Here is a 25,488-nt window from a genome sequence, read left to right on the forward strand (position 1 = left end):
GAAGGTTCACATTTTTATTTATTAGTCATGCCACCTGACATGTAAAAGCCCTGGAATCACAAGCCTTTTGCTGGCCATTCACACAGAAAGGGATACTGAGGGGGTGTGTCAAATTAATGCCCTTTATACAGCTTTTCTCTTTGCCAGCAGACTCAATCAATATGTAAGGAAGAGATCGCCAATACTCCTTATCAGAAGATCACTGTTACTAATTAGGACAGAATGCCACCCAATATCATTAGAATCCTAAAGTGCTAGAGAACTAGAAGACCTCCAAAGACTGTTTCCCCCTTTCCCCCAGAAGGGCTTTATGTAAGGGAGGGGGGGAGGTTTACAATAGGTTCTTTGTTCCCAGGAGCAGCATTCCATGAATAATAAAAGTAAAAGTGTAGGTGCTGAGAACTTTAATGCTTCAAACAGTCAAATTGACCAGCCACCTCAGGGCATAAGGCCTCCTTCCACAAGCACCATTTCCCCCCTCTGTATGCAAGGCTTCCAAATCTAATAGCTTGTTAAATACCACATAAGGCTTTAGAAGAGATGCAAAGAGCTCTACAAGGCAGGCTGTGTAATCCCTTAAGGACCATATTTGGTTAAAGCCAGCCATGAGTCTTTGCAACTGAAAAGCATCAGAGACTGGGATCATTGGCTAAGGTAATCTAACCCCCCACGACTGGGTTCATATCACTTATCCGTATTGATAAGTAATTATAGAGACCAGATGATTCTTCTCTGGATGTCCTTCTAAGCACTGTTTAGTTTCTCCAAGGCTTGTCTGTCTTGCTTTCCTTCTTATCTGAGGTGGGACATGGCCAGTGGTAGGTATGGGACACATTCTTATTTTGATACTCATTTAATGACAGTAGTGGAGATTAGAAGAGGGATAAATCAAATACCCTCAAGCCATTCTCCCCCTCCTTGAAGGAGGAGCCTGAAATGATTTTATCAATGAACCCAGCTAATATACTTGAAGACAAGGCTGGTCATATTAAATAAAATATTACAGAAATGGCTAGTGGAAATATGTGTCCTGCACACTCAAGTGATGGTCCCTCTGTGCAGGGAGCCACACTAAGATGAGAGCTAAAGGGTACTCCCACGTAGTCAGCTCCTTTCTCTCAGCTTCACAGATGGGCGATGGGATTTGGGGAAAAGACAAGGAAGGAGGGAATTGTTTTAGACATGGGATTGCTTTCAAGCACTTGAGATGCAAGCCATCCGCAAGCACCCATATCCAGAGACTTTCAACTCCTTAGGTGGGCTCTTGCAGACAGAAAAGTCACTGTGGACATAGTGCCTAGAGAAACATAATTTATAAGTCTCTGCAGTGATTTTTCCACCTTCCCATGTCCATGAGCTCAAGCATCATCAATGAGTTTCTCACCATTCTCTTCCTCCTTCCTGTTGCCTTCTCCACCTCCACCTTCCTCTTCTTCCTCCTCTGCTCCATCCGTGAAGACATCTTTCTGGCCATAACTCAGAGTGGTTCGAGCTAGATCCACTTCAATAGGGAATACATCTGCATCTCTCAGAACAGCATAGCAGTCGTCATAGTACTTGGAGAATGTAGAAACAAAGCGCTGAAGCTGGAAGACGATGTCTTGCACTGTGAGGAGAAAAGCCATGCTTACGGTGAGTTACAAAAATACAAAATATTGTGCACAAACAAACACTCTTAACTGGTGTATATAAAGCTCTATTATAATGAAATGAACAGCCTACAACAGTGGGCATACATTCATACAGTATAAATAGAAAACAACAGTCTCAAAACAATATTCCAAGGAGGACCCCACACAGTCACTGAGTTTTCCAAAATGAGTACAAAGACTCAAAAATAATGTTCTTTTGCATGCTTACGGTGAGTGGCAGAAAATATCCCTCCCTGTTGAACAGTCTGATGTGCGAAGCTGCCACCACATCTACCATAATACTAGTCAAATATTTGTATTTAGGAGTCTGGCTTTTATCTCAAAAGCTACTAGTTTCTAATGCCACAAGACAATAAACTGTCTGAATACTGTGATCCAAAGCACATATATTCTTGAAAATAAGATCTTCTACTAAAAAAAACAAAGGGAAAGTGCTTCCGAACAATTTATGGCTAAAGAGCGAGGTATCCAAAATGGATCAGTCCAACCAGACAGAACCAGCATGTTTTTAGACCTGAATAGGGTTATCTGCTACATGTAGAAACCCAATACCCCAAGATGCAGAAATCTCAATATAAGAAAGCTCCAAGACCAAATGTTTCCTTTCAATTCAACACCAACATGTACAATTACGATGAGATACAAGATTTTGAAAGTATGTCTTTTCCCTCTTCCTCCAACATAAGATATGTCTTTTTTGCCTTCCTACAAAATACCTAAGTGTATCCTTTCCCCATACTATCCAACTTTGAAAAGCTGTTTTTAAAAGAATCCTACACTATTGTTCTGTATTGTTGTCTTTTAGCTCCACCTAGGGGAGCTCCCTTCCCATGATACAAACATTCTCTTCCAACTCGGTTCTTTCCTCAATCCTTCTGCCATTTAAGTTCTCATCTTCTAAACACCGTAACTCAGTTTCTCATCGTTTTCCTGCTTCCATTACTTTAGCCTAATATTCTGTTCCCACTACTATAGGGGAAAGTAAGTAAGTTTCAACAATGGCTGAAATATCACTAATGATTCAGGACCCCCACCCCCGTATATTCAAGCACTCTTTTTTATCATCATGGTACTGCTGGATATGTGTTGTTGTTTTTTTTAAAAGGATGTTGGTTCACCAGCTACAATACCTACATTGCGGCAATGGCTCCCCAATGGCTAAATAACTGTCAACAATCACAGATGGAATTCAATGGGAGGGGGAAATTGCCATCTCTGCTCCTCGTGAAAATATAGACATGACTGAATGGAAGAGCAAATTTTCAGCTGCAGGAGCCTGGTTATTTCCCTTCTGCAAGCCCAGTATATTTAAAAGGCAAGTAAGAATCTCTGTCGCAGTGGAATCTACAAGCTCCCTTCTGGACCTCACTCACCATGTTTCTGGTCTAGCAGCTCTATCTTCTCTAGCACATCTTTCCTCATCTTGGCAAAGCGTGTCCGTGCCTCCTGGCGGCAGCGCAGGATTAAGCGATACTCATAATTCCCTGTGCTGACCCTGTAGAGAGGTTCTCCCAGTGCCTGCCAAAAGCATCATAATTACTATAGCAACTGATAATAATTCTACCATGGCTTCATGTGTGGCTGCATTTCGCCCCTGATGTGGTCCTGGAAACTTCAGCTCCCCACATGATTTCTGCTGCCACATTGCTTGGCTGATAGCCAAATGTTAAAAGCATGAACTCTGAAGAAGCTTCTGCTGAGGAATGAGGAGAGGCTTAGAAGCTTGAGGGTAGGGCAGATAGAATTGCAAAAAGACCTCTATCAGAAGGCCTATCACATGGCAAAAGGGATCAAACACAGACCTCTGAGTACCACAAATCAGGAATGGATGTCAGCTCTTCCAGCCCATTTCAGAGAAACAAATGTTTATTCCATAATTTTAAAAGGACTGATGCATGTAGTTAACTGCCAGGAACTCTAAACATAACATCCTATTTATTTATTTTATTAGATTTGTATCTACTAAATGAAAACCTGTGCCTGAGACTCTGACACCTACATTTTTCTTTCCCTTTATCCCTCCCCCTACAAATTATCCTGGCCAAATTCTGTTTGTAAAGAGAAATGGAACCTGAAATTCATCTCCCCCCACCCCTTTCCCAGGGGCCAAAAAGCCCTCGAGAGCAGGAATCCTCAAACTTAACACCATTAAGCCTTTGTAATGGTGACCATATGATATAGTTGCCTGTTTAATGCTGATGTGGGACCATGTGTTGGAAGATATGATCACTATCAGAATGAAAAAGCACAGAAAGTAGCTGTGCTTGACCACCGAATTGCACATGGTGTACCCAAGCTCCATAAGGTGGCTGCTAAGTGACCAAGATGGGGCTTCAAGTGATCTAAATAAAACTTGGAATAGCCAATCTCTGTTGGATTTTACAGTGAATCAGGATGCTGGAAGCTACAACATATGATTGCCATTTCTATGTCACACAGGGGAAAGAACTGGCAGGTGTCCCTAAAAAACAAGTGATGCAGAACTGGGGCTGAGATAAAACGAGAGACTTCGTAGCCCACTTTACAGCAAATGTGTGTTAGATTACTTACATTTGGCTTTATATTGTTCATATAATGTTGCTAGTTGCCTCTAGGGCTCCATGAAACTGTGTCTGTAGAACTACAGACATAGTTATCTAAAAACTATATTTGTTTATGGATTAAGTATTATCAAGCCAACTAGCCACAGTGCTTAAACTGAGTTCTCATTTTAGGACTTACAGTGGGTTCTTCTGATGCATATTTTCAATCAGGAAAAAAAATTAGGCAGTTTATAAGGTGCCATGAATGGTAACCATTTGCACAATAACGTAAGATTCAAAAGAAGGTGCTAAAAATGGTGAGCCTGCCACTGCTCACCCACCATTACGCTTAAGTCTGTGATGTCAGGCACACTAATAAGCCTGCCTGTGAATGCTGGGAAACAATGTCAAGAGAAGGCCTTGGCCTCTTTGCCTGCTTTTTGGCCATTCAGGGCAAATGGCTGACCGCTTTTTAAGAGGAAATGCTGGACCAGACAGACTTCTGGCCTGATCCAGCAGGCCCTTATGGGACTAGTAGGAAGCAACCACAGTACTCACAATACAGCTGTATTCTTCGTCATCCATCTCCTTCACCTTGAGACAGTAAGACTGCCAAAGAATAAGAACAAGAAATGCCCAACATTACAAGACAATCCTAGCACTCAAACAGGCAGAGTGGAATGCAGAGGTGCAGGCACTGCTGTAGGTGACTGTCCAGGCATTCCTTACTATTTTTGCTTTTAAGCTGCTTGTTGCATTTAAAAATCCAAGTAAACCAAACAGCATTCAGGTTTGGGCAGAAAAGCAGAACAGATATCTGTTAACAAATAACTTCTATCCCAAGCGCCACAGAACATTAACAGCACTTCAACTACAGCATGAAGCCATTTGAGAAGTAAAATTAACTTGTCATTCCCGTTTTTATGCAAAGCCTTTATTCCAACCCAAGAAGCACCCATAAATATACTTGTGTGTGTGTGTGTGTGCGCGCGTGTGTGTATGCAAGTAATGAAGGCTTAAGAAAGTTGTACATTTTTCTTAAAGGAATTGCATTAAGATTATGAGAACAGACAGACAGACAGATATAGATAGGAGGATGATGATAGACAGACAGGCAGATACCAGTGGCTGGGAGGGTATATGATGAGGTGAGACAGATCGAGGCCAGTGACTGCTTTGTGAGAGATGGATCAATGTCTTGAGTCTTTTAGTCAGAACTATAAAATACCTTTAGTTGGCTAAACTAAAAAAAAATGCTTTGAATGTTTAAATCAAAGTAAACCACCCAAGAGAAAAATTTAAATCACCTTGCAAATAGCATGATGGAAGCTAATTTCAGACTGTCAGATTTTCTAACAAACAATTTGAAAACCTTGCTATAATTAAAAACAAAAGAGAATTGCTCACCAAATACTCAAATTTGACATCCAAATACTTCTTGATGGTTAGTCGTGTATCAGGAATGGCTTTGTTAAGGTAAGTGTTCAGATCTGTCAGCATCTGTTTAAAGAAGATAGCATTTAAAAAGGAAAAATAATGCAAAGCAGAGCAATTTAGTATTTGCATAAGTACAGCCAACTGGATCACACCATGGTCCATCTAGTGCAGCATAACCAACCAACAGGGCTTAAGAGACCAAAGCCTTCCTCTGATTCTGCCTCCTGGCACTGGTATTCAGAAGTCTGCTGCTTCTGAAAACTGAAGTTCCTTTTACTCACTGTGGCTAGTAGCTATTGATGAACATATCCTCTATGAATCTGTCTCTGTTTTAAAGTCATCTACACTTGGAGCCACCACTACATCCACTGGCTGTCACATATTCACAGTGCATGGGTTGGATGTTCTATGATAAGACAGAGACCCACTAAATTGCTCTGCTTTGCATTATTATGGGTCTGACGTCATTTTTGTGAATAATATTGTAGAGGCTCTTGCTGATTGGTCCTGTTGCAGTTCTTTTCACCAATCCAAGCACACATTTAATTAACATTACTATTTCCATATGCTCAATCTGAGCTCAAGTCATTCCAGGCCCATGAACTGCAGATCTGTTTTTCTTCCCAACTGGCCAATACCAGGCTAGCTGAGAGCTAAATAGGGGTGGGGGACAGGAAAATAAGTCAAATAAGGCTCTCTGGACCATTAGTATCAACGCTCCTTGGTCTTTTTTTACAAGCCTATGTGCATCCCTTTACCTTTGCCCCAGCAGCATAGATATTCCCATTTCCATGGCCTTTGAAATATCTCAGTTGTTGTTGCACTTATTATCTTTGTAGAATGTGAATTTTTCAGTGAAGCTATACACATGACTTTATCTAAATATATTATAAAACTTTTTAAAAATCTAAGACAGTGTTAGGAAATTCCTCTAGTATTTTTCTACAAAAATTTATTTTGAATTATTTTGGACACAATCAATAGTGACAGCTGTTAGAAAACAAGTCTCATTTCTGTTTTCCCCCTCCTATACCAATTTCCTCTTGGTTTGTTTACCGGTTTGATGGTTTTCAGAAGGCGGATTCCAAACTTTTCAATGCTGCGATGCGCATCTGCAAATTTCACAAATGCTTCACTGGCAGCTGGCTGAGGTTCCCGTACACCAATAACCGAGAAAACATCACCAAATGCTGAGCAGAAACAGCAAACATGCAAATTAAAGACTATAGCTGAAATCACTTGTACACTTTCAAGTGTTTTTAATTACTGCCTAGAACTATTCCTTTGATTAATCTCCAGCTAATTATGCAAACACTCCCCCATTTGCCTTGCCTAGATACTACTAGCTACTGCCTTGCAATTAGGTTTAGATATAATCCTAGCCTTTTAATGCATTTCATCACCATTTTTTTCATTGACCTCCACTTTTTAGCGAAACTGATAAGGCTAGGAGAGCCTTGCCAACTTCACCAATGCCTTATCAGATTTCTTTTTAGGGTTTTACTATGTAAATCAGAGCAGACAAACATATATGCCTTTTTGAAGAGAGGAGGACTTCCCCTTTTCAGAGCAGCAGCGACAGAGAAGAGGGGTGGTTATAACATGGCTGATCTTCAATTGAGAGCAGAGATGGGGCACAGTGAAGGAAATCTGCATTAAGAAACTGACAAGGTCCTTGCCCCTCCCCCCCTCAAATTCTGCTTAGGGAGGAGAGATTAAAAATGTGAAAAAGCCATTTCCAAGTGTGCAGAACCTATGGGCAAAATGGTAGATCAAGGACTAAAAATGTGCTTCTGACAGAAGGCACAAAGGTGACAAAAACAGACAAATCTAACAGTAAGAAATTTGAAATGCAATTGTAAATGCACCTTCCTGCATGACCATCAATTGAGTCAAAATTCTAATGCAAACTTATTTAAAACTTCATTTCTATTTTTCACAAATGCAGACCAACAGCAAAGGAGAGGCTCAAAAACACTTTTTTGTGAAAGACAATGTCTGTTGTTCAGAGAGCAGTGTCAAATATTAGGGTAGAGAATGACAGTCTGTTTACCTCTGTGAGTTTGAGACAGTTCAAAGAAAGCTCTGAGAAGACTTTTTGTATGTTCCATCATGCCTAGACAGGATTTTAAAAAAATGCACAACAATAACTCAGTGATGAGGTATCTACATGGGAGATTCTCTAGCTTTAGTACCAAATTAGATGCTAAGAGAAGAAACAAGAACAAAATGCCGCTATGGACATCACAAGAATATGTTTTGATTGTATTAAAGTTGAAATTCATGCTGGTTTTTCACAATTGCCTTAGTCTATAATGCATGCACACGGGAAACAGCCTGGGCTGAAGACCTGTAAGAGCAGTACTTTGAAGATCAGATGTGCTCAAACAGTACACCCAATCCATGAAGAAATCCTCACAGATGAGTCCTGAGACACAAAATGCCTTCCTAGATTGCAGAGCAGAAGGTGGATTTACCTTTGTAGAGCTCTGCAGTCCTCTCGAGTTCTTCCAGTCTTTTCACCAGCCCATCTAGAAGGGGGGAAGGGAAGAACAATTGATTATTTGAATGAGTGACATCTAGGAAGACGGGCAGTCCTACAAAATTACCAGCAAAATTCATTAGATAGGGTCTCAGTTGTCCATGAATCTTATGAAAGGCCCATTAAAGCTAAGGAGGGCAACAAGGGCTTTAAAGGTAATCTTGAAATGGCAGATGTATATTCTGTGCAGACAGGCAGCCCTCTTCATAATGACTACAATGGAAAAACTGCACTACCCAGTGAGAGACTCTCAGAATTCCAATGGCCACCTGCACACAGGCAGTGTACACACTGCTGCTGAGATTTCTACAACAAGCACTAGGAGCCACCATTTTGCATAACCCTCCCTTCATAGCACAGTCTATAGGCAGCAACCAAAACATTGAAAATTGTCAGGATGCTGACTGACAACCACAGAATCAAAAGAGAAGAGACCTCCAACACATTAGATAACCCTAAGTACCCAAGAACAGAAGCCAGGTATCAAAGAAATATAGTATAATACTTTAAGGGCAAATTTGTATTCAAACACTTCAAGACATATCAGTAATCCTTTTAATGACCTTCTAATGCTTCCAATCCCACAACATTACAAAGATGACGACTGCAGATTTATACATTTATCAGAGACTAAGAGCATCTTACAATCTCCTATATCTTCTCTCCCCACAATAGACACCCTGTGAGGTGGGTGGGGCCAAGAGGGTTCTTACAGCAGCTGCCCTTTCAAGGAAAACTTCTACGAGAGCTATGGCTGACCCAAGGCCATTCCAGCAGCTGCAAGTGGAGGAGTGGGGAATCAAACCCGGTTCTCCCAGATAAGAGTCAGCACATCTAACCACTACACCAAACTGGCTAGATCATTTGCTGAAGATCAATTTGAGGAGAATACACACTTTGTAAATGTAGAAAATGTTGACAGAGCCCTTGGCACTGCTGGGCTGCAAATCCAAAGCTCCTTCTTGCAAATTTGCTTACCATTGCAGAGGATGGCTCGGCTCAGCCCTAGAGCATCTGCTGTCCCTGAACTCATGTTCTCTACCAGGCGGTGTTTTACTTTCTTCAGCACTGTATTCCAGGAAAGATACAAACAACACAGAAGTGGGATCACTGCAACACCATGTAGCAAAATTGCTCAGGCTTCTGCTGTTCAGAAGGAACCTAGCTCAGAGGAAAGCTCTAACTTGGCGGATAAGAGAAAATGTCACAAAAACTGCAGAACAGAGGGGAAAGCCACTCTACTTACTGCATCAGCATTTAGGGTAGGGTAGGGGGAAAACCAATAGGACATACCAATATCCAAGGTCTTGCCCTGCTTTGGGTCAGCCTGGAGTTTGTTGTAGTGAATCGTCACTTCTCCCTGGAACAGCAGAAACCAGAGCTATCATTCCAGAATTGAGAAAAAGTTCCTGCTTTTGTGGAAAGAGCAGCAATGTATGCTTTGCATTCCAACAACCTGTTCCTCTCACCTTCACCACCTGAATCATTTTGGCCACTTCCACTTTGGTTTTCCCCCTGACTGACTTCCCATTCACACCTGTGATTTCATCCCCTGCTGCCAACGTTCCATCCAGAGCCGAAGGAGTGTTATCAAAAACCTAAGGAAAGTCAAAGCAGAAAGGAAACAAGTAGTAGCTAAGTGGAGCTAGATCCTACAGTTTTTTTTGCTTTTTGCTTGATTCCCTTCTTCACTGCCCTGCCTTTGTGGCTTTAGAAGAAGAAAAGAAGAAGACGACGACTGCAGCTTTATACCCCGCTCTTCTCTCTGAATCACTCAGAATGGCTTACAATCTCCTATATCTTCCTCCCCCCACAACAGACATCCTGTGAGGTGGGTGGGCATAGAGGGCTCTCACAGCAGCTGCCCTTTCAAGGACAACTCTGCGATAGCTATGGCTAACCCAAGGCCATTCCAGCAGCTGTAAGTGGAGGAGTGGGAAACCAAACCTGGTTCTCCCAGATAAGAGTCCGCACACTTAACCACTACACCAAACCACTACACAAAATTGTAGAGTTCCCGGCATAGCCTTTTCATTGATCAAAAATGACCCTCCCTCTTTAATAAGCAGAAAATCTGGTAGGATCCCCATTCCATTGTGCTCTGAGCGGGCCATGTGCAGTTAGCTTGCCAGAGCCATCAACGAAGCTGCCTAGAGCAGACAGGAGCAGATAGATAGGGGTTTTGGTATGTAGGTGAAAGACTGTTACTGGCAGTGTCCAGTGCAAAAACAAATTCCAATCTGTGTTCAAAAATTTCCGGTTCATTGTTATACTCCATGCAACTGCTACTTTTTCCTTCTCAAAGGAAAAATGCTCTTCTCCCATAAATACCAACCTGAACAATATAAAGGCAGGGGCAGTACTGAGCTCCTCCACCTATGCTGATGCCAATCAGATTCTGACTGTCTTTCTTCAAGGTCACTGTCCCAGGCACAGTGGGTATACCCCTACAATGAAATGGTGGTGCACAAACATATAAAAATTGTTACCAACAACAGTTTCTAACATACACATTCTTTAATCACAGGACTTATACATGCTAAAATCAATACTATGTAAGATGCTCATTAATTTGGCAACAAGGGTCACAGAGAAATGTAAAATTTCCAGAAGTTTTGAAGGCATAGGTAGAAGCCCTGGGCTTTCTCCCTTTTTTTCCCTGTTGGAAGTACTAGATGCCTCAGGCTCCAGAAGCTAGTGACCACAGAGTTCTAGGCAGATAGGTAAACACTAAGCATCTTCCTGTTTACTTTCTACTGTCACTGACTCCCTTTGGAGTGTAGATCACTCCTCTCTCTCTTTCTTCCATTCTTCCATCTCCTCTCTCTCTTTCTTCCATTCACACAAGATGGGGATGCAGGATGTCTCTGCATCCACTCCCATCTGTTAGCTAGACAGCATAAGAACTGCTTCTATCTCTCTACCCTGCACTACCAAGCATGTTTTGTAGAATAAAGTAGTTTAACTTTGCAAGCACATGGCAGGTCTGAGACAAGCACTGCTGCATTAAAGCCAAGTGCACTCTGTTAACTAAAGAAGGATCTGGATCACCAAAACCAATACCCTTCCTGCAGGTTATGGGCCCAGCCTATTGGACCTGATAGGAACCAGACCAGAACCAGGACCAGTTCTGAGCTGCAAAGTTGTGTTGACCTGTTATGTCAACAATTGCCAGTAAGTCTCCTAAACAAAGGAAAAGGGGATCTGCAGGCAAATTACCATTAGAAAGGCAGTGTGTATGTGCTTGTGATCAGAGCCAAATTTCTGTAAAAGAAGCAGGGAACAAAAATTAGTGAGAGAGATGGCTGTGTGCCCACAAGCAGAGACCTATACCAGAGCCTGGCTTGTCATTCTATCACCAGAGACCTATCATTCCTGGAAGACCTGATTGCAAGGGGTCTTCAAGGGAGAAAAATTGGTGAAGTACCTGCCTGCTGACCCTCCTCCACCCAACCAAAAGAGAAGAAGAAACGGACTCGTGAGGATGCAAAGCTGCAACACATAATTGCAGACAAGCCTTTATGAGAACTACCTGAGCAGGATTGAAGGTATGGACACTGCAAAAAAGCATGTATGATAGCTTTATAAAAATGCATAAGGCAATTAGTTGAAATGGCAGATATGAATTACGTCAGAAGTTGAATTCGCTAAAACTCCGTGAGGGAAGTTCTCTCACTGAGCATGTTAATGTGGTCTAGCATATTTCCATCTCTTGAGGAGTGTGGGAATAAACTGGATGACCAGGCCAAGATAACAGAATTTTTCATGTCTTTATCAGAGAGTGTTTGTCATAGGCTTGCCAATCCCCAGGTCCCAGTGGGCGTTCTTCCACTTTCCCAGTCTCCTTTCCGCCTCCAGTCAGCTGGCCGGTGGGGGGGAAGCCCCGCCCCCAAAGCCACCATGTGATCCCCCCCCCCTCCGGAGGCTCCAGTCTCCGATTGGAAAGGCTTCCTCTTGGGATGGGGTGTCTGTGTTACTTGGAAGAAGTTGGCTGCAACTCGTGAGTAGAGAGGCCAATCCCTCACTTCAGAGTTGCCAGAAAATGGGGGGGGGAGGGGAGGAACGTCTGCTGAGCACTTCATTATTCCCTATGTGGAGATCGATTCTCATAGGGTATAATGGGGAATTGATCTGGAGGTTTCGGGGGCTCTGGGGGAGCTGTTTTTTGAGGTAGAAGCACCAAATTTTCAGTATAGTATCTAGTGCCTCTCCCCAAAATACCCCCGAAGTTTCAAAACGATTGGACCAGGGGGTCCAATTCTATGAGCCCCAAAAGAAGGTGCCCCTATCCTTCATTATTTCCTAATAATAATAATAATAATTTTATTTATATCCCGCCCTCCCCGCCGAGGCAGGCTCAGGGCGGCTTACAGACATGGAAAATGCCATGATTACAATAAATACATTATACAATAAAATACAATAAAATACATTTAAATAATTTAATTAAAACCACAACAGTTAAGGTGCTATATACAAGACAGTATATATCAGATGGCTAGATGTCACTTCAGGATTCAATCTTGTAGGCCATTTGAAAAAGGACAGTTTTACAGGCCCTGTGGAACTGATTATAGTCCCGCAGGGCTCGAACCTCCGCTGGTAATTGATTCCACCAATGGGGAGCCGTTATTGAGAAGGCCTGCTCTCGAGTTGTTTTCAGTTTGGCCTCCCTTGGTCCAGGGATTTTTAAGAGATTTTGGGAGCTAGATCTCAGTGCTCTCTGGGGGATATATGGAGAGAGGCGGTCCCTAAGGTAGACAGGTCCTCAGCCATAAAGGGCTTTACAGGTAATAACCAGCACCTTGTAACGAACTCGGAACCCAATTGGCAGCCAGTGCAGCTCCCGCAACCTAGGCTGCATGTGCTCCCACCGAGGTAGTCCCACCAACAGCCTGGCCGCCGCATTTTGCACTAGCTGCAGTTTCCAAGTTCGGTACAGGGGCAGCCCCATGTAGAGGGCATTACAGTAGTCCAACCTCGAGGTGACCGTTGCATGGATCACTGTTGCTAGGTCGCCACATTCCAAGAAGGGGGCCAGCTGCTTCGCCCTCCTAAGATGGAAAAAGGCGGCTTTAGCAGTGGCTGCTATCTGTGCTTCCATTGTCAAGGAAGGCTCCAGAAGCACTCCCAGGCTCTTGACCCTGCGCACTGGTATCAGTGACACACCGTCAAAGGCTGGTAAGGAGATCTCCTCCCCTGGCCCGCCGCGACCCACGCAAAGGACCTCTGTCTTCGCTGGATTCAACTTCAGCCCACAAGACTTGATCCACCCTGCCACAGCTTGCAACACCCGGTCCAGGTTTTCAGGGACGTCGCCAGTCCGGCCGCCCATCAATAGATAGAGCTGGGTGTCATCAGCATACTGGTGACAGCCCAGTCCGTACCTTTGGGCGATCTGGGCAAGGGGGCGCATGAAGATGTTAAACAACATCAGAGAGAGAACTGCCCCCTGAGGCACCCCACAATTGAGTAAGTGCCTCTGGGACAGCTCTCCTCCAATCACCACCCTTTGTCCCCAACCCTCAAAGAAGGAGGAAAGCCACTGTAAGGCTAGCCCCCGGATTCCTGCGTCGACCTATGGAAGGAAGACATTTAAAAAGGTGTGCTGTCCCTTTAAATGTGATGGCCAGAACTCCCTTGGAGTTCAATTATGCTTGTCACACCCTTGTTCCTGGCTCCACCCCCAAAGTCTCCTGGCTCCACCCCAAAAGTCCCCAGATATTTCTTGAATTGGACTTGGCAACCCTAGTTTGTGACAAGATTAGTTTTCTGCAGATTAAGGGTGCTTATCTTTTGAATCAGCCATTTCTGAGATAAGGAGATGTGAGAACTTGCATGCAAACATTTCTACATTGTCTCAGCAGTTTGCACACAAAGTATTTGTTAAGCCAAGGCAGAGACAAAATTTCTCCTGACCTGAGAATGCATTCACTAATCCCAAAGTTGGCATGCACCAGGGGCAATCCACTGCCATTAGGCACAACAAGGGAGCCAGCCAAGCTGTTCTCAAGCAGCGCAATCCTTTGAAATCCAATGCTTCAGGTGCAAACACCAGGGCACCAAATGAAAGAATACAAAACTCAGATGGAGGGAGAGCAAAAAGTTTTAAAGAAGACAGACACAAACAACTGTCAAGCTAAGAATTGCTCTGCCTCGCTAGAGGAAAATGCAGACCCACTCTCAATACTAAAGGATTCAGGATTTTCTGCACATATGTTTAAATTGTTTTTAAATATGAAATTTCCAGCTCCTATTTCAATTGCCTTTGGTAATAAGACCAGAGTCCAATTACAGTTTCCTGGCAATGTCACCATATGGCCAGCAGACAGCGCAAAAGGTTGGGTTTTTGGTTTTTTTTAGAAAGTCCTTTATATTTCACAGATTTCCAGCAATCTTTTGTCCCTCATGTATCTGAATCAGGATGGATGTAAATTCAATCTGAAAATGGAAAATGCACAATATCTTGTGATGCTGTCTCCCTCCTTGCCGAGATTAAGAAAAATGGGCTAGATTATGTACAAGGAAATGCTTTGCCACAATTAAGCATCAGTGATGATGACTGAAATGAATTTTATGAGGATGAGTTTGAGGATGAAATATCAGAAAATACTCATGAGGTAAAGAATGCTGCTGTTCACACATATCTTTGACACCGCAGAATATGCCATAGAGGCCTGCAGACCATTTTGGACATGCCAAGTAAGGATCTTGCAATTGGAATAGACAGTGTTAAATGCAAAACTAACTTTGATTCTGTTTGTTGCTTAGAAGGAAAAGCTATTAACCAACCATTTCCAAAGCAATCAGAGAAGACCACAGATGTCCTGGACTAAATCCACTCAAATGTTTGTGGACCACTGCCTCCCATGGTAGCAGGTTTTAAATATTTTCTGACATTTACCAATGAATACAGTAAATACACAATCATTTATTTGTTTGAAAACAAAGTGCAAGTTCTTGACAAGTTCAAGGAATACACTTCAATGGTGAGCAACAGATTTGGGAAGAAGCTTTGAGTGCTCAGAACGGAAAGCAGAGGAGATTTCACCTCAAATGTGATGCAGGAATTCCTGAGACAGCAAGGCATCCAACACCAGACAACCATGCCTTAGAATCATATTTATTTATTTTTTATTTATTTTATTTTAGTAAATTTCTATTCTGCCCATTCCCCGTAGGGTTCAGGGCGGAGTACAACATACAACAAAACAATAAAATACAATAAAAACATTTAAAACAGACAACTTAACAGCACTCAGATTACCATGACATCACACATTGCCCAATCTGCAGCAAAACAGCATGGCTGAAAGGAACATTCAAACTCTTCTTACCATGGTATGTTGCATGCTTAAAGGTGCACACTATCTCCCATGGGGTGAGGCTATTCTGACAGCTACATACACACACACACAATAGATTGATCCCAAAATCTGCTGCTAGAACCCCATATGAACTTTGGTTTGGCTGCAAGCTGAATGTGGCCCACTCATGAGTGATTGGCAGCAGAGCCTTTGCATTCATTCCTAAAGGAAAGAGAGAATCAAAGTTGAGTAATCATGCCAAAGAAGGCATATTTGTTGGCTACTCAGCTAAGAGCAAAGCCTACAGAATAATGGATCCAAAGACACGAGATCACCATTTCCAGATCTGCCAATTTTGATGAAAGTGAAAGGCCAACTACTTCAGAGGGGACCAACACAGAAGTGGAAAAGCTATTTGTGTATCCAGCTGTGAGTGACAGATGATGAAGGATGAAGCAGACAATGTCGATCCTGATGAGACCCAACCAGAAGAAGCGACCCAAGCTGCTGCAGCTGCACAAGATACTCCACCAGTAGTGCCTGAGCCACAGAGGGAGCCCAGAGAGACTGAACAAGTCAAGGTGAGATGATCACAGTGCTCTACCAGAGGTATTCCGGCCCCAAAGCTGAATCTGCTTGAAGAAGTGGCAGTAATACCAGAGCTTTCATCATGTGAAGACTTTTCTCAACCCAGAGGAGGCACAGAGGAGGAAGTTTACAGCAATAAGAACGCTCTTGAGTGTTGCAGCAAGCAATGGGATGCAGGCTGAACATCTAAGTGTAACAACTACATCCTGTCAGGCTACAAAAGCCAGGGACACCAAACTATACACCAAATACAAGGATGAAAAATGGATTTGTGATGACAACCTTCTGCTAGCGTATGAGAATCCAGATGACAGCAAAGAAATCACAAATCACCTAAGCAAAGAAGTTGAACTCAGGCATTTTGGCAACGCTGCATACTATCTAGGCATGCAGATTCAGGGAGAGCCAGATGGCAGTTTTCCCAACTGTCAAGAGCAGAAGATAAGACACCCAGTGAAAAGCCTGAAACTGAAAGATGCTCCACCCAAATATATTCTCATGGAGCCAAACTACATCAAATAGCGGGAAGACTCTGCAGAACTACCTGAAAGCAACCAATATAATGAACCACTGGATAGGCTTCTGTAATTTCCACTTTATTTGTTTATTTATTGGTTTCATTAGATTTATTAACCTCCCTTCCCTGCAAGCAGGGCTCAGGATGGCTTACAACAATATATATGCAATAGAGGATTTAAAATAAAAACCTACATTAAAACCAAGTCCAGATTAAAAAGTCCCCATTACAGGATGGCAAAAAAAATCACAGTCTCTGAGCCTCCTTGTCAAGAGTACCTCTTGTCATAGTTAATTGTCTCCTAGGCTGCTTCTTTTGCTTCTCGCTCAGCTAGCCTCTATCTCTGTGTAACAAACGAAGCATTCTTTCTGCCTGATCTCAGAGGTGGCCAAGGTCATCTCTGCCTGATTATGTTTGCACCTGTGAGGGACCTGAGAAAGGACAACTGGGGGGAGGGACAGCTTGCTTCATGCCTTGGGTTTGAATGTATAACAGCGGCAACCTCCACAGACAGGGAGGCAGAAAGACACCCAGATTCCTGACAGCTGATGCCAGTGTTAAGGGCACACCATCAAGGGTTGGGGTGACCACTGACCCAACCACAGCACCTCCATCTTACCTGGATGCAGTTTCAGGCAGTTCCGCTTTAACCACCCAACCATAGCCTCCAGACCCTTGGCTAAATTCATGGAAGTGGTGTCTGGCTGGCCACCCATCAACAAAAACAGCTGAGTGTCAACCCAGCCCGAAACTCCATGCCAGCTGGATGAGGGGGTGCACATAAATATTAAACAACATTGGGGAGACGAGTGCTCCCTAAGCAACTCCACATTCCAGTGGGTACCTTGGAGACACTGCCTCTCGAAGTGCCACCCTCTGTCCTTGACCATGGAAGAATGATGTAAATCACTGTACAGCTACCTCACAAATTCCAATGTTGGTGAGGTGGTGAGTCAACAGGTCGTAGCTGACTGTGTTGAATGCTGCTGTCAAGCTGAGTACTATCAGCAGTGCTGACCTGCCTCAATCCACCTGCCTACAGAGATCATCCATGAGGGCAACCAGTGCCATCTCCATCCTATGGCTGGGACAGAAATGGGTCCAGCATGCATGTGACATCCAGGGATTTCTGGAATGGCTCAGCTACCACTCTCTCAGTCACCTTACCCAGGAACAGAAGGTTCGACACTGGGTGGTAATTGGTTAGATCCATAGGATCTAGATTTGGTTTTTTCAAGAGTGGGGAAACCTCCACCTCCTTCATCCCCTCTGGGAAAATCCCCAACCCTCAAGACAGGTTGAGAATATCCTCCAGGGGACCTCGCAGTTGGCTTTCACCAGCCATGAGGGGCACAGATCTAAGAGGCAGGTGGTCAGCCTAGCAGTACCAAGAACCCTGTCAACATCACCATGAGAGAGCTGGCCAAAGGTGTCGAGAAACAAATCCAAAGACAGCCAAGGAGCCTCCAGTTCATGTACTGTATCAACATTGGCTGGGAGGTTGGAGTAACAAGACTATGTCTGCAAAAAAGCTTGTAAATGCCTCTCAGCTTATGGCCAAATTACTAACATTCTTGGTCCTCTCTGAGACCTAATTGTTCTAAATAACTGCACCAGGTGAGAGTTAGCAGACACAATGGAGGCCGCATAATATTCTTTCTTCGTGGCCTTCACCACCTCATAGGATTTTATAAGTGTTCTATAAGATGCTCTTGAGGCTTTGTCATGAGCTTGTCACCAAATTCTCTCCAGTCATCTGAGTTCATTTCATCTCCCTAACTTCCAAAGTATATCAGGGGGATGTTTTCTGCAGGGGACAGAGAGGACATTGGGGACAATTTCATAAATGGCTTCAGAGAGCCAGAGGTTCCAATCCTCTATCAGCTCACGTAAGGAATCACTGGAGGGCATCAGTTCCCGCAGTGCATTCTGGAATCCATCCGATCCATTGGTCTCTGCAGGCAAGCATAAATCCACTCGCCACCTAGACGGGACGCCCAGCCAGACCTTCAGGGTGCTGTGATCTGACCATGGCACCAACATCTTGGCCACCAGATCCATGTGAACCCTTGTGCCAAAGACCAAATCCAGCATGTGGCATGCTTGATGTGTGAGTCCTGATACAACCTGGTTGAGTCCCAGTGCTTCCATGGATGACACTAGGTCCAACCTCCTTGCAGCAGGTGACATCAGCATGGAGGCAATGTCTTCAACCAAACCAGACATTACCTTAGCTGTGGGACTGTTATGTAGAAAGACTGCAAAACCTGGAAAACTCTTGTAACACTTGTGAGATGCTTAATGATTACCGCAGAACTTAAACTTGTCTGCTAATGATAGCCCTAAACTAGTTACTTTTGTAGATGCAGACTGGGCTGGAGACTTAACAGATAGGAAGTCTACCAGTGGCAATATAGCTTTCTTTGGAGAAGAATCCATAAGCTGGTGTAATAAGAAGCAGATCAGAGTGACAAATTCCACCACTGAAGCAGACTGTCAGCAGCTCTAGGCTGTCAAGAGACACGTTGGCTGCTACAACTACTGAAAGATATGGGCCAAGATGTACCACAGTCCATCATAGTGTATGAAGACAATGAAAGTTTGCATTTGCATTTCTGAGAAAGAAGATGTGAGTCCACATTCCAAGCTCATCGATGTGAAGCATCACCTGTCAAGAAATCTGCAGAAAGGTTTCAAGCTGATCCACTCTTCAATGAAGCAGATGATTGCAGATCCTCTCACCAGATAATATTCTGAAGTCCTGAGAGATGGAATGAAGATGGTGCAACTGAGTCACAGACCATCGAGAGGGGGCATTGGAAGTATGTCCCTGTGCCTCAGCCTCCAGAAGCGAGTGATTACAGAGTTCCAATCCAAGCAGACAGAAAAACACTAAGCATCTTTTTGTTTACTATCACCAACTCCCTTTGAAATGTAGAGCAACACTCTTTAGGGAAAAATAACATCCTTCCATCTCCCCCCTCCCTTCCATACACACAAGAAGGGGATGCAGGATGCCACTCTGCATCCACTCCCATCTGTTAGCTAGACAGCACAGGAACTGCTTCTATCTCTCTACCCTGAGCTATTAAGCATTTATTTCTAGAATAAAGTAGTTATTATTTTGTTTCAACTTGAAATGTGGCTCTGCGTGACTTTGTAATATTGGAAGCACACGGCAGGTCTGAGACAAGCACGGCCATGTTAAAGCCAAGTGCACGGTGTTAACTAAAGAAGGATTCAGAGGTGTCGAACTCATTTGTTATGAGGGTCGAAACTAACATAAATGAGACCTTGTCAGGCTGGACCATGTGTGTATCTAAAGATACAAACTTTATAAAGGACACAAACACAATTAAAGATTTAAAAAAAAAAAAAAAACACCTTGAAACATGCTTAAAACCACTAGCGCTCATTGGTCTTAAAAGTGCTTTCTTTGTATTTCTCGTGTGGGATCCACGGACCTGGGCATAAGAGACTCTGGTTCTTTCCCTCCCTCCTCAGAGGACCAGGAGACTCAGCCAATAGTAGAGACGCTTGGCTCAGCAGCTCTGCTGTGTGATTGAGAGAGCCTGGCAAAGCAAGTTCTGCCCCCCCCTTCCTCCCCAAGGGAGAAGCCTCAGCCAATGGAGAAAACAGAAGTTTTGCTCTGTAGCTCCTGTGCTATTGAGCAAGCCTTACAAAGCAAGCTGTTATGCAGAAGGAAGCAAGAGAGGGAGAAGGAAGCAGATGACAGTCAGTTGCTCAGGGGCCTGATAAGAGCCCTCCAGGGGCCTGATTCAGTCCCCGGGCCATATGTTTGACACCCCTGATCTAGATCACCAAAACCAGTACTCTTCCTACATTTTCAGGGGGAGGAATGGAACTTTTCAGGGAGCTGAAAAGGTCAACAGGACAAAAGAAGACATGCAACTGCTGAGAAGCAATGAAAGCCCTACGTGCTCCTCTCATGAAGATTCGGTATCCTTCTAGGTGCAGAAATGAATCTTGAATTTAAAAGCTGTATGTGTCCACAGAATGCTCAATTTGTCTTTTAAAGCATTTCACTCACTCAGAACAAAAATATTTCACGGGAGTTTTTTTCAGTACTCTCTCAAATTTCCAATTTTGTCATTGGAAAGACTTAAAAAAAGAGGGTTTTTTTCCCTACTCAACCCCCCCCTGAATTTTTCTGGTTCTTTCCCCCAGGCCTTCACATTCACAAAATAAACATAAGACAGCAGAGTAGGATACACTTGATGCACTTTATTTATTAATATATTTTGCAGAAGGGTTTTTTCCCCAACACTACCCCAAGTTTCCAATTTTTCCACTGGAAAAACTAAAAAAAAAAGACCTCAGGAATAAATGGGGAGGGAGTGTTTTACCATCCCTGAAATGTTTTGGTTCTTTCCCCCAGGCCTTCACATTCACATAGGAAACACAACACAACAGAATAAAAGGTAAAGGTAGTCCCCTGTGCAACCACCAGTCGTTTTTGACTCTGGGGTGACATTGCTTTCACAACTTTTTCACAGCAGACTTTTTACAGGGTGGTTTGCCATTGGCTTCCCCAGCCATCTACACTTTCCCCCCAGCAAACTGGGTACTCATTTTACCGACCTTGGAAGGATGGAAGGCTGAGTCAACCTGGAGTCGGCTACCTGAACCAGATTCCGCTGGGATTGAACTCAGGTCATGAGCAGAGGGCTCCGACTGCAGTACTGCAGATTTACCACTCTGTGCCACGGGGATGTGCTTAGTTATTTAAACAGTTATTATAATACCCACATTGCTTACAATAATACAGCAAGTACCAAATCACATCTAGTGAATAAACTGCACTCATTTGATGACATTCTCATTCTGAAATCATCCATTTAGGGTTTGTAGATAGGTCTTCAAGAGTTTTGTTAGTTCTATGATTATGAGATTTGTAAATCAGTACCTCTCACGAACGCCTCCATTGGATGAACCAGTTTCTGGTTTGTCCGGTTTGGGAGTTTGTCCCATCCTTTGTGAGCTCACTTGGGCCATGGGGCATTTAAATGCCTTTCAAAGCTCACTTCTGGTCGGGCTCTGAAGGTATTTAAATGCCTTCGGAGCCTGCAAGAACCCTCCCTGAATCTCACAAACCTTCATGGAGGTTCGTGGAAGGTACATGAGAGGCACGTTCTCCCAAACCCCAGGTTTGGAAACCATGAACCAGCCCGGTTTGTGCTCAAACTGGAGTTCATTTGTGGGTTCATGCCCATTACTATTTCTAAGCATTTAGTTCAACTTGCTAGCTTACATTCTGAATAAAACTTAGTTGGTCTTACAGGTGAACTTGTCTACTGCTTTGTTCTACTGCTTCACACCAACATGGCTGCCTACTGCGATCTAAGTAGTAGGTTAATATTTCTAAAAGTGAAACTGAGATGCTCTTAAGGACATTAACAAATTCTTGTAGACAAGGGCTTCTGAGTTCCCCCACATAGAACCGTATGAAAAAGACAAAAGCTCTAATCTGGATTAATTACATATTTTTTTTTACTTTTTTACCCATTATATGTTGCCTAAATTTTTGTCAGGTACTCAAAACTGGAAAATCATTTCTAATTCCTGGGAGCCAGCCTCTAAGAACGTTTTTTAAAGTTAAACATGTATTAAAGTTTCAGATAAAGTGAAATCATGCGTGTGTGCATGCACACTCATTAGCACCATACTCTCCTTCAAGTATACTTACACACTCTCTACCGTTCCCTAATATTTCACAACTTTTGTCTTGTCAGAAAAGCTTATTCACCATGTATTTCTCAGGTATTTTGATGAGATTTTATTAAAACTGTACATTCCCTAACCTATGTACTTTTATCTCAACATTTTGTTTACCTACTCTCATTCTGGGTTGAATTTTCTTCCCCAACTTTTTTCTGGGTTTATTTACTTTGTGTGGATGTACCCCCTCCCCAGCAAATCTAGCCTCCCACCAAGCCTTTGGATCAGAGGATTTTGAAAAGGAAAATTTGGGGGGATATGATGGGATTTCTCACTCTCAGTGATTTTTCACAACAATCCAGCTTGTTCTCTTCTGTCAGACAAATAATCTTCATGCATGTATGAGAGTTCTCAATAAGGGAATAGGAAAACATCAAAACTACTGTACTTTAACTACAGAATCTATTTAAATACACATTTAACTATTGGTTGCCTTTGTGGATTTGTCCCATGGAAGAACAGGATCTCATTTGGAGTGTTTATCCACATCCTGTATTATTCCTTTGTATGCAAGATGGCTGTCTATTAAAGATTGTCCACAACACATATACCTTCAAGATTTTCTGAATAAGACAGACTTCATTAGGATACTACTATTTTCAAGACAGTACATAGACTGTTTTCTATCCTTCTAGCAGCACTGTCTATTGTACTAAACCTAATTGGATAGAATGTAGAGCTACATGTAGAATGTAGAGCTACATTTTAAAAAAATTAAAACTTATATGACTTTTTAAACATCTAAATCACACAGTTATCTATAAAACAGCTGGGGAAAGATCACACAAATGTTGAGGAGCAGATTTTGATATGAGAAATAAAGCTGAATTATGCTAGTATTTCCAGGTGCGTATTATTTACCAAGATAAAGCAAAAGCACCAAAAATATGTTCAGGATGCTGATGTAGTTAGTGGTTAGTGTTGAATTTGGATATGAGAGAAACAGGTTCAAATCTCCACTCTGCCATGGATGCTCAGTGGGTGTCCTTGGGCCAATCACATTCTCTCTGAGCTACCTCACAGAGGAGCTGTTGTGAAGATAAGGAAGGAAGAACGGTGCAGAAAACCATTTTAGGCTCCCATTGAGAAAAATAGCAGGATATAAATAAAAAACAAATATTTTTTTTACAAATAATATTTTGATAGTGCACCCTTATGCTTACTTATTAAGCAAATTCCACAGAGTTCAGTGGGATTTCTCCCATATAAGTATACTCAGGAAAGCAGCCATAGTAGGCAATTTGAAGATTATTATTGAAGAGTTATTGTTGAAAGGTTCAATTTTAAGAACATTTAGGTGGTGCATGAAGTCTTCCTGTAAACAATTAGGAGATGCTGAAAAACTTTTGTTCATATCCCCATTTCAGGACTTGAAGTATACCATTCCTATCAGCCACACATCGTGACTATCGTGACTATACCGGCAATGTGTGCTATTTGTGAAATGATACACATGACTCTCAAGCATTCAGCCAATCCAAGTGCAGGAAAAGTCTGTCAACTGAATCAAGTCTTAGAACTAGTTTGTGAATTAGCCCAGAATCTGACTCTCAAAGGACACACTACAATAGCTATTTTTCAGTGTCTTTATTCTACTGCTGGCCAGCATAGGGACAGTTGCTGTGAAGATACACTCTCCACAAGTATGCAAAAAGCTGGCAGCAATAACTCTTTATTTGAACTAGCCCCTTTTTTTTGGACCACTGGCAAAAAGAGAAGAAAGGGGGGAGTGAATCACTTACAGCTTATCCTCCTCAATGTCAAAGTCCAAGTCTGTAAACATTGTTCCAATTGATTGAAGGCCACTTGAGAGAGATACTGATTGCCCTGATGTACCTAGAAAGCAGAAAAGCCCATCATCAATTTTGGTAACTACATCTCATAAATGGAGACCATTAACTGGTGTTTTTCTTGCACATTCCAGAGTCATGGAAGGAATCTGCTTCAACACCTGCCCATTCCTCCACAAAGTGCTTATCACAGAAATAAACTCTTCTACCAAAACAGATTTTTTTTTGTCCAATATTCTACAGAAGAAGGAAATACTAATCATCCAGGAAAACAGTATTAGTGGATACCTATTTGATTTCTGTGTAGGATAAGAGCTCCAGGATATATAAGTCTCCCTGCAGGTAAATACCATGTCATGCCCTGAAATACACTTTGTGCTTTTTAATTCCAGTGTTTGAAACAACATCAGAACCAGATCTGATTGGTTGGTAGCTCCATATCATGCCTGGGTGCAGATAACACCAAACAGCAGATTTACAATGGGATCCAGTAAGCAAGAAAAGGGATTTGAACCTATGTTCCCACTTCAGATTTGTATGCATGTTAATGTACCTGCAAGGATGCATGTTAATGTACCTGCAAGGATGTAACATGAAGTTATGTTGGTCATATAAGTGTAGAGATGATATCAAGCACTTTAGTGGTTTTTCATTTCTTTTTTCACATTGGTAATGTGTATAAATCAAATTAAAAACATCCTATAACATACACTTAATTAAACCCTCACTTTCTTCCAAGTTTACATAGAGAGAAACAAGTATGCTGCCCTGATTTTCTTGGAAGAAGGGCAGGATGAAAATGTAGACATTGGCAGATAGTCATGCAAGGTCTGATTTCTGCATAAAATCCAAAAGAGATATTAGCTTGGTTTTGCCTCTCACCTCCCCCACCAAGATAGCAAGATGGGCAAAAAACCAAAATCCCCATAGAAGTCACCTGTCGCCGAGGAAGGGGCAAACTTGGGTCGGTTAGTTTACTGGTGGGAGAGATGTGGGCTGACTGCTCCCTCCTTTTGTGGCAGGGGTGGGGGCAATAAGAAGGCTCCCTCCAGCTCTCTGAACCCCACACCCCTTTCCTCCCCCTTTATATAAAAAAGGGGGCTGCTTTTATCTCCACACCCACCTCAGAAAGGGAGGGGGATTTGGCAGCCCTCTTCTTCACCGGAAGCGCCTGGCTCGAGCTCAGCGTCCGCATCCACCTGCCTCTGGTCTTCTCTTCTTCTTCACCTGTCACTCAGAGGCCACCCACCCCCCTCCCGGCGGCTCCTCCACGTCAGTGTCAAACCTGACCGGAAGGCACCGCCTACTGTGCTTGCCTAGTCCCGCCTCTTCGGCGGGCTGTTCTTACGAAGGTGGGGAAAGGAATCGACTAATCCGTTCCTTTCTCGCGATAT

At 42.9% G+C, this 25,488-nt stretch overlaps 1 protein-coding gene across 1 annotated transcript; it reads right to left on the reverse strand.

Annotated features, from left to right (window-relative positions):
- PICK1 (protein interacting with PRKCA 1) lies at nucleotides 1–25,472 on the reverse strand. The gene is made up of 13 exons (XM_060245471.1): nucleotides 25,218–25,472; nucleotides 24,047–24,140; nucleotides 10,489–10,600; nucleotides 9,623–9,751; nucleotides 9,447–9,513; nucleotides 9,132–9,221; nucleotides 8,089–8,142; nucleotides 7,665–7,727; nucleotides 6,668–6,801; nucleotides 5,582–5,674; nucleotides 4,733–4,783; nucleotides 3,026–3,170; nucleotides 1–1,606 (listed from the first exon to the last, which is right to left on the reverse strand). Exons 2-13 carry the CDS (start codon nucleotides 24,085–24,087, stop codon nucleotides 1,359–1,361), a joined length of 1,227 nt encoding a protein of 408 aa, XP_060101454.1. The 5' UTR covers nucleotides 24,088–24,140; nucleotides 25,218–25,472; the 3' UTR covers nucleotides 1–1,358.
- Between the last annotated feature and the right edge of the window lie 16 nt (nucleotides 25,473–25,488).

Source organism: Heteronotia binoei, chromosome 8, assembly GCF_032191835.1.
Source record: "Heteronotia binoei isolate CCM8104 ecotype False Entrance Well chromosome 8, APGP_CSIRO_Hbin_v1, whole genome shotgun sequence".
Classification (NCBI taxonomy): Eukaryota; Metazoa; Chordata; class Lepidosauria; order Squamata; family Gekkonidae; genus Heteronotia; species Heteronotia binoei.

Coding starts and splice junctions, on each gene's coding strand:
- PICK1 (XM_060245471.1), bottom strand. CDS start 24,087: ATGTTTACAGACTTGGACTTTGACATTGAGGAGGATAAGCT. Junction 9,222..9,446: donor GGGCAAGACCTTGGATATTG/GTATGTCCTATT, acceptor CCTGGAATACAG/TGCTGAAGAAAGTAAAACAC. Junction 6,802..7,664: donor ACTGTCTCAAACTCACAGAG/GTAAACAGACTG, acceptor GTTTCTGCTCAG/CATTTGGTGATGTTTTCTCG.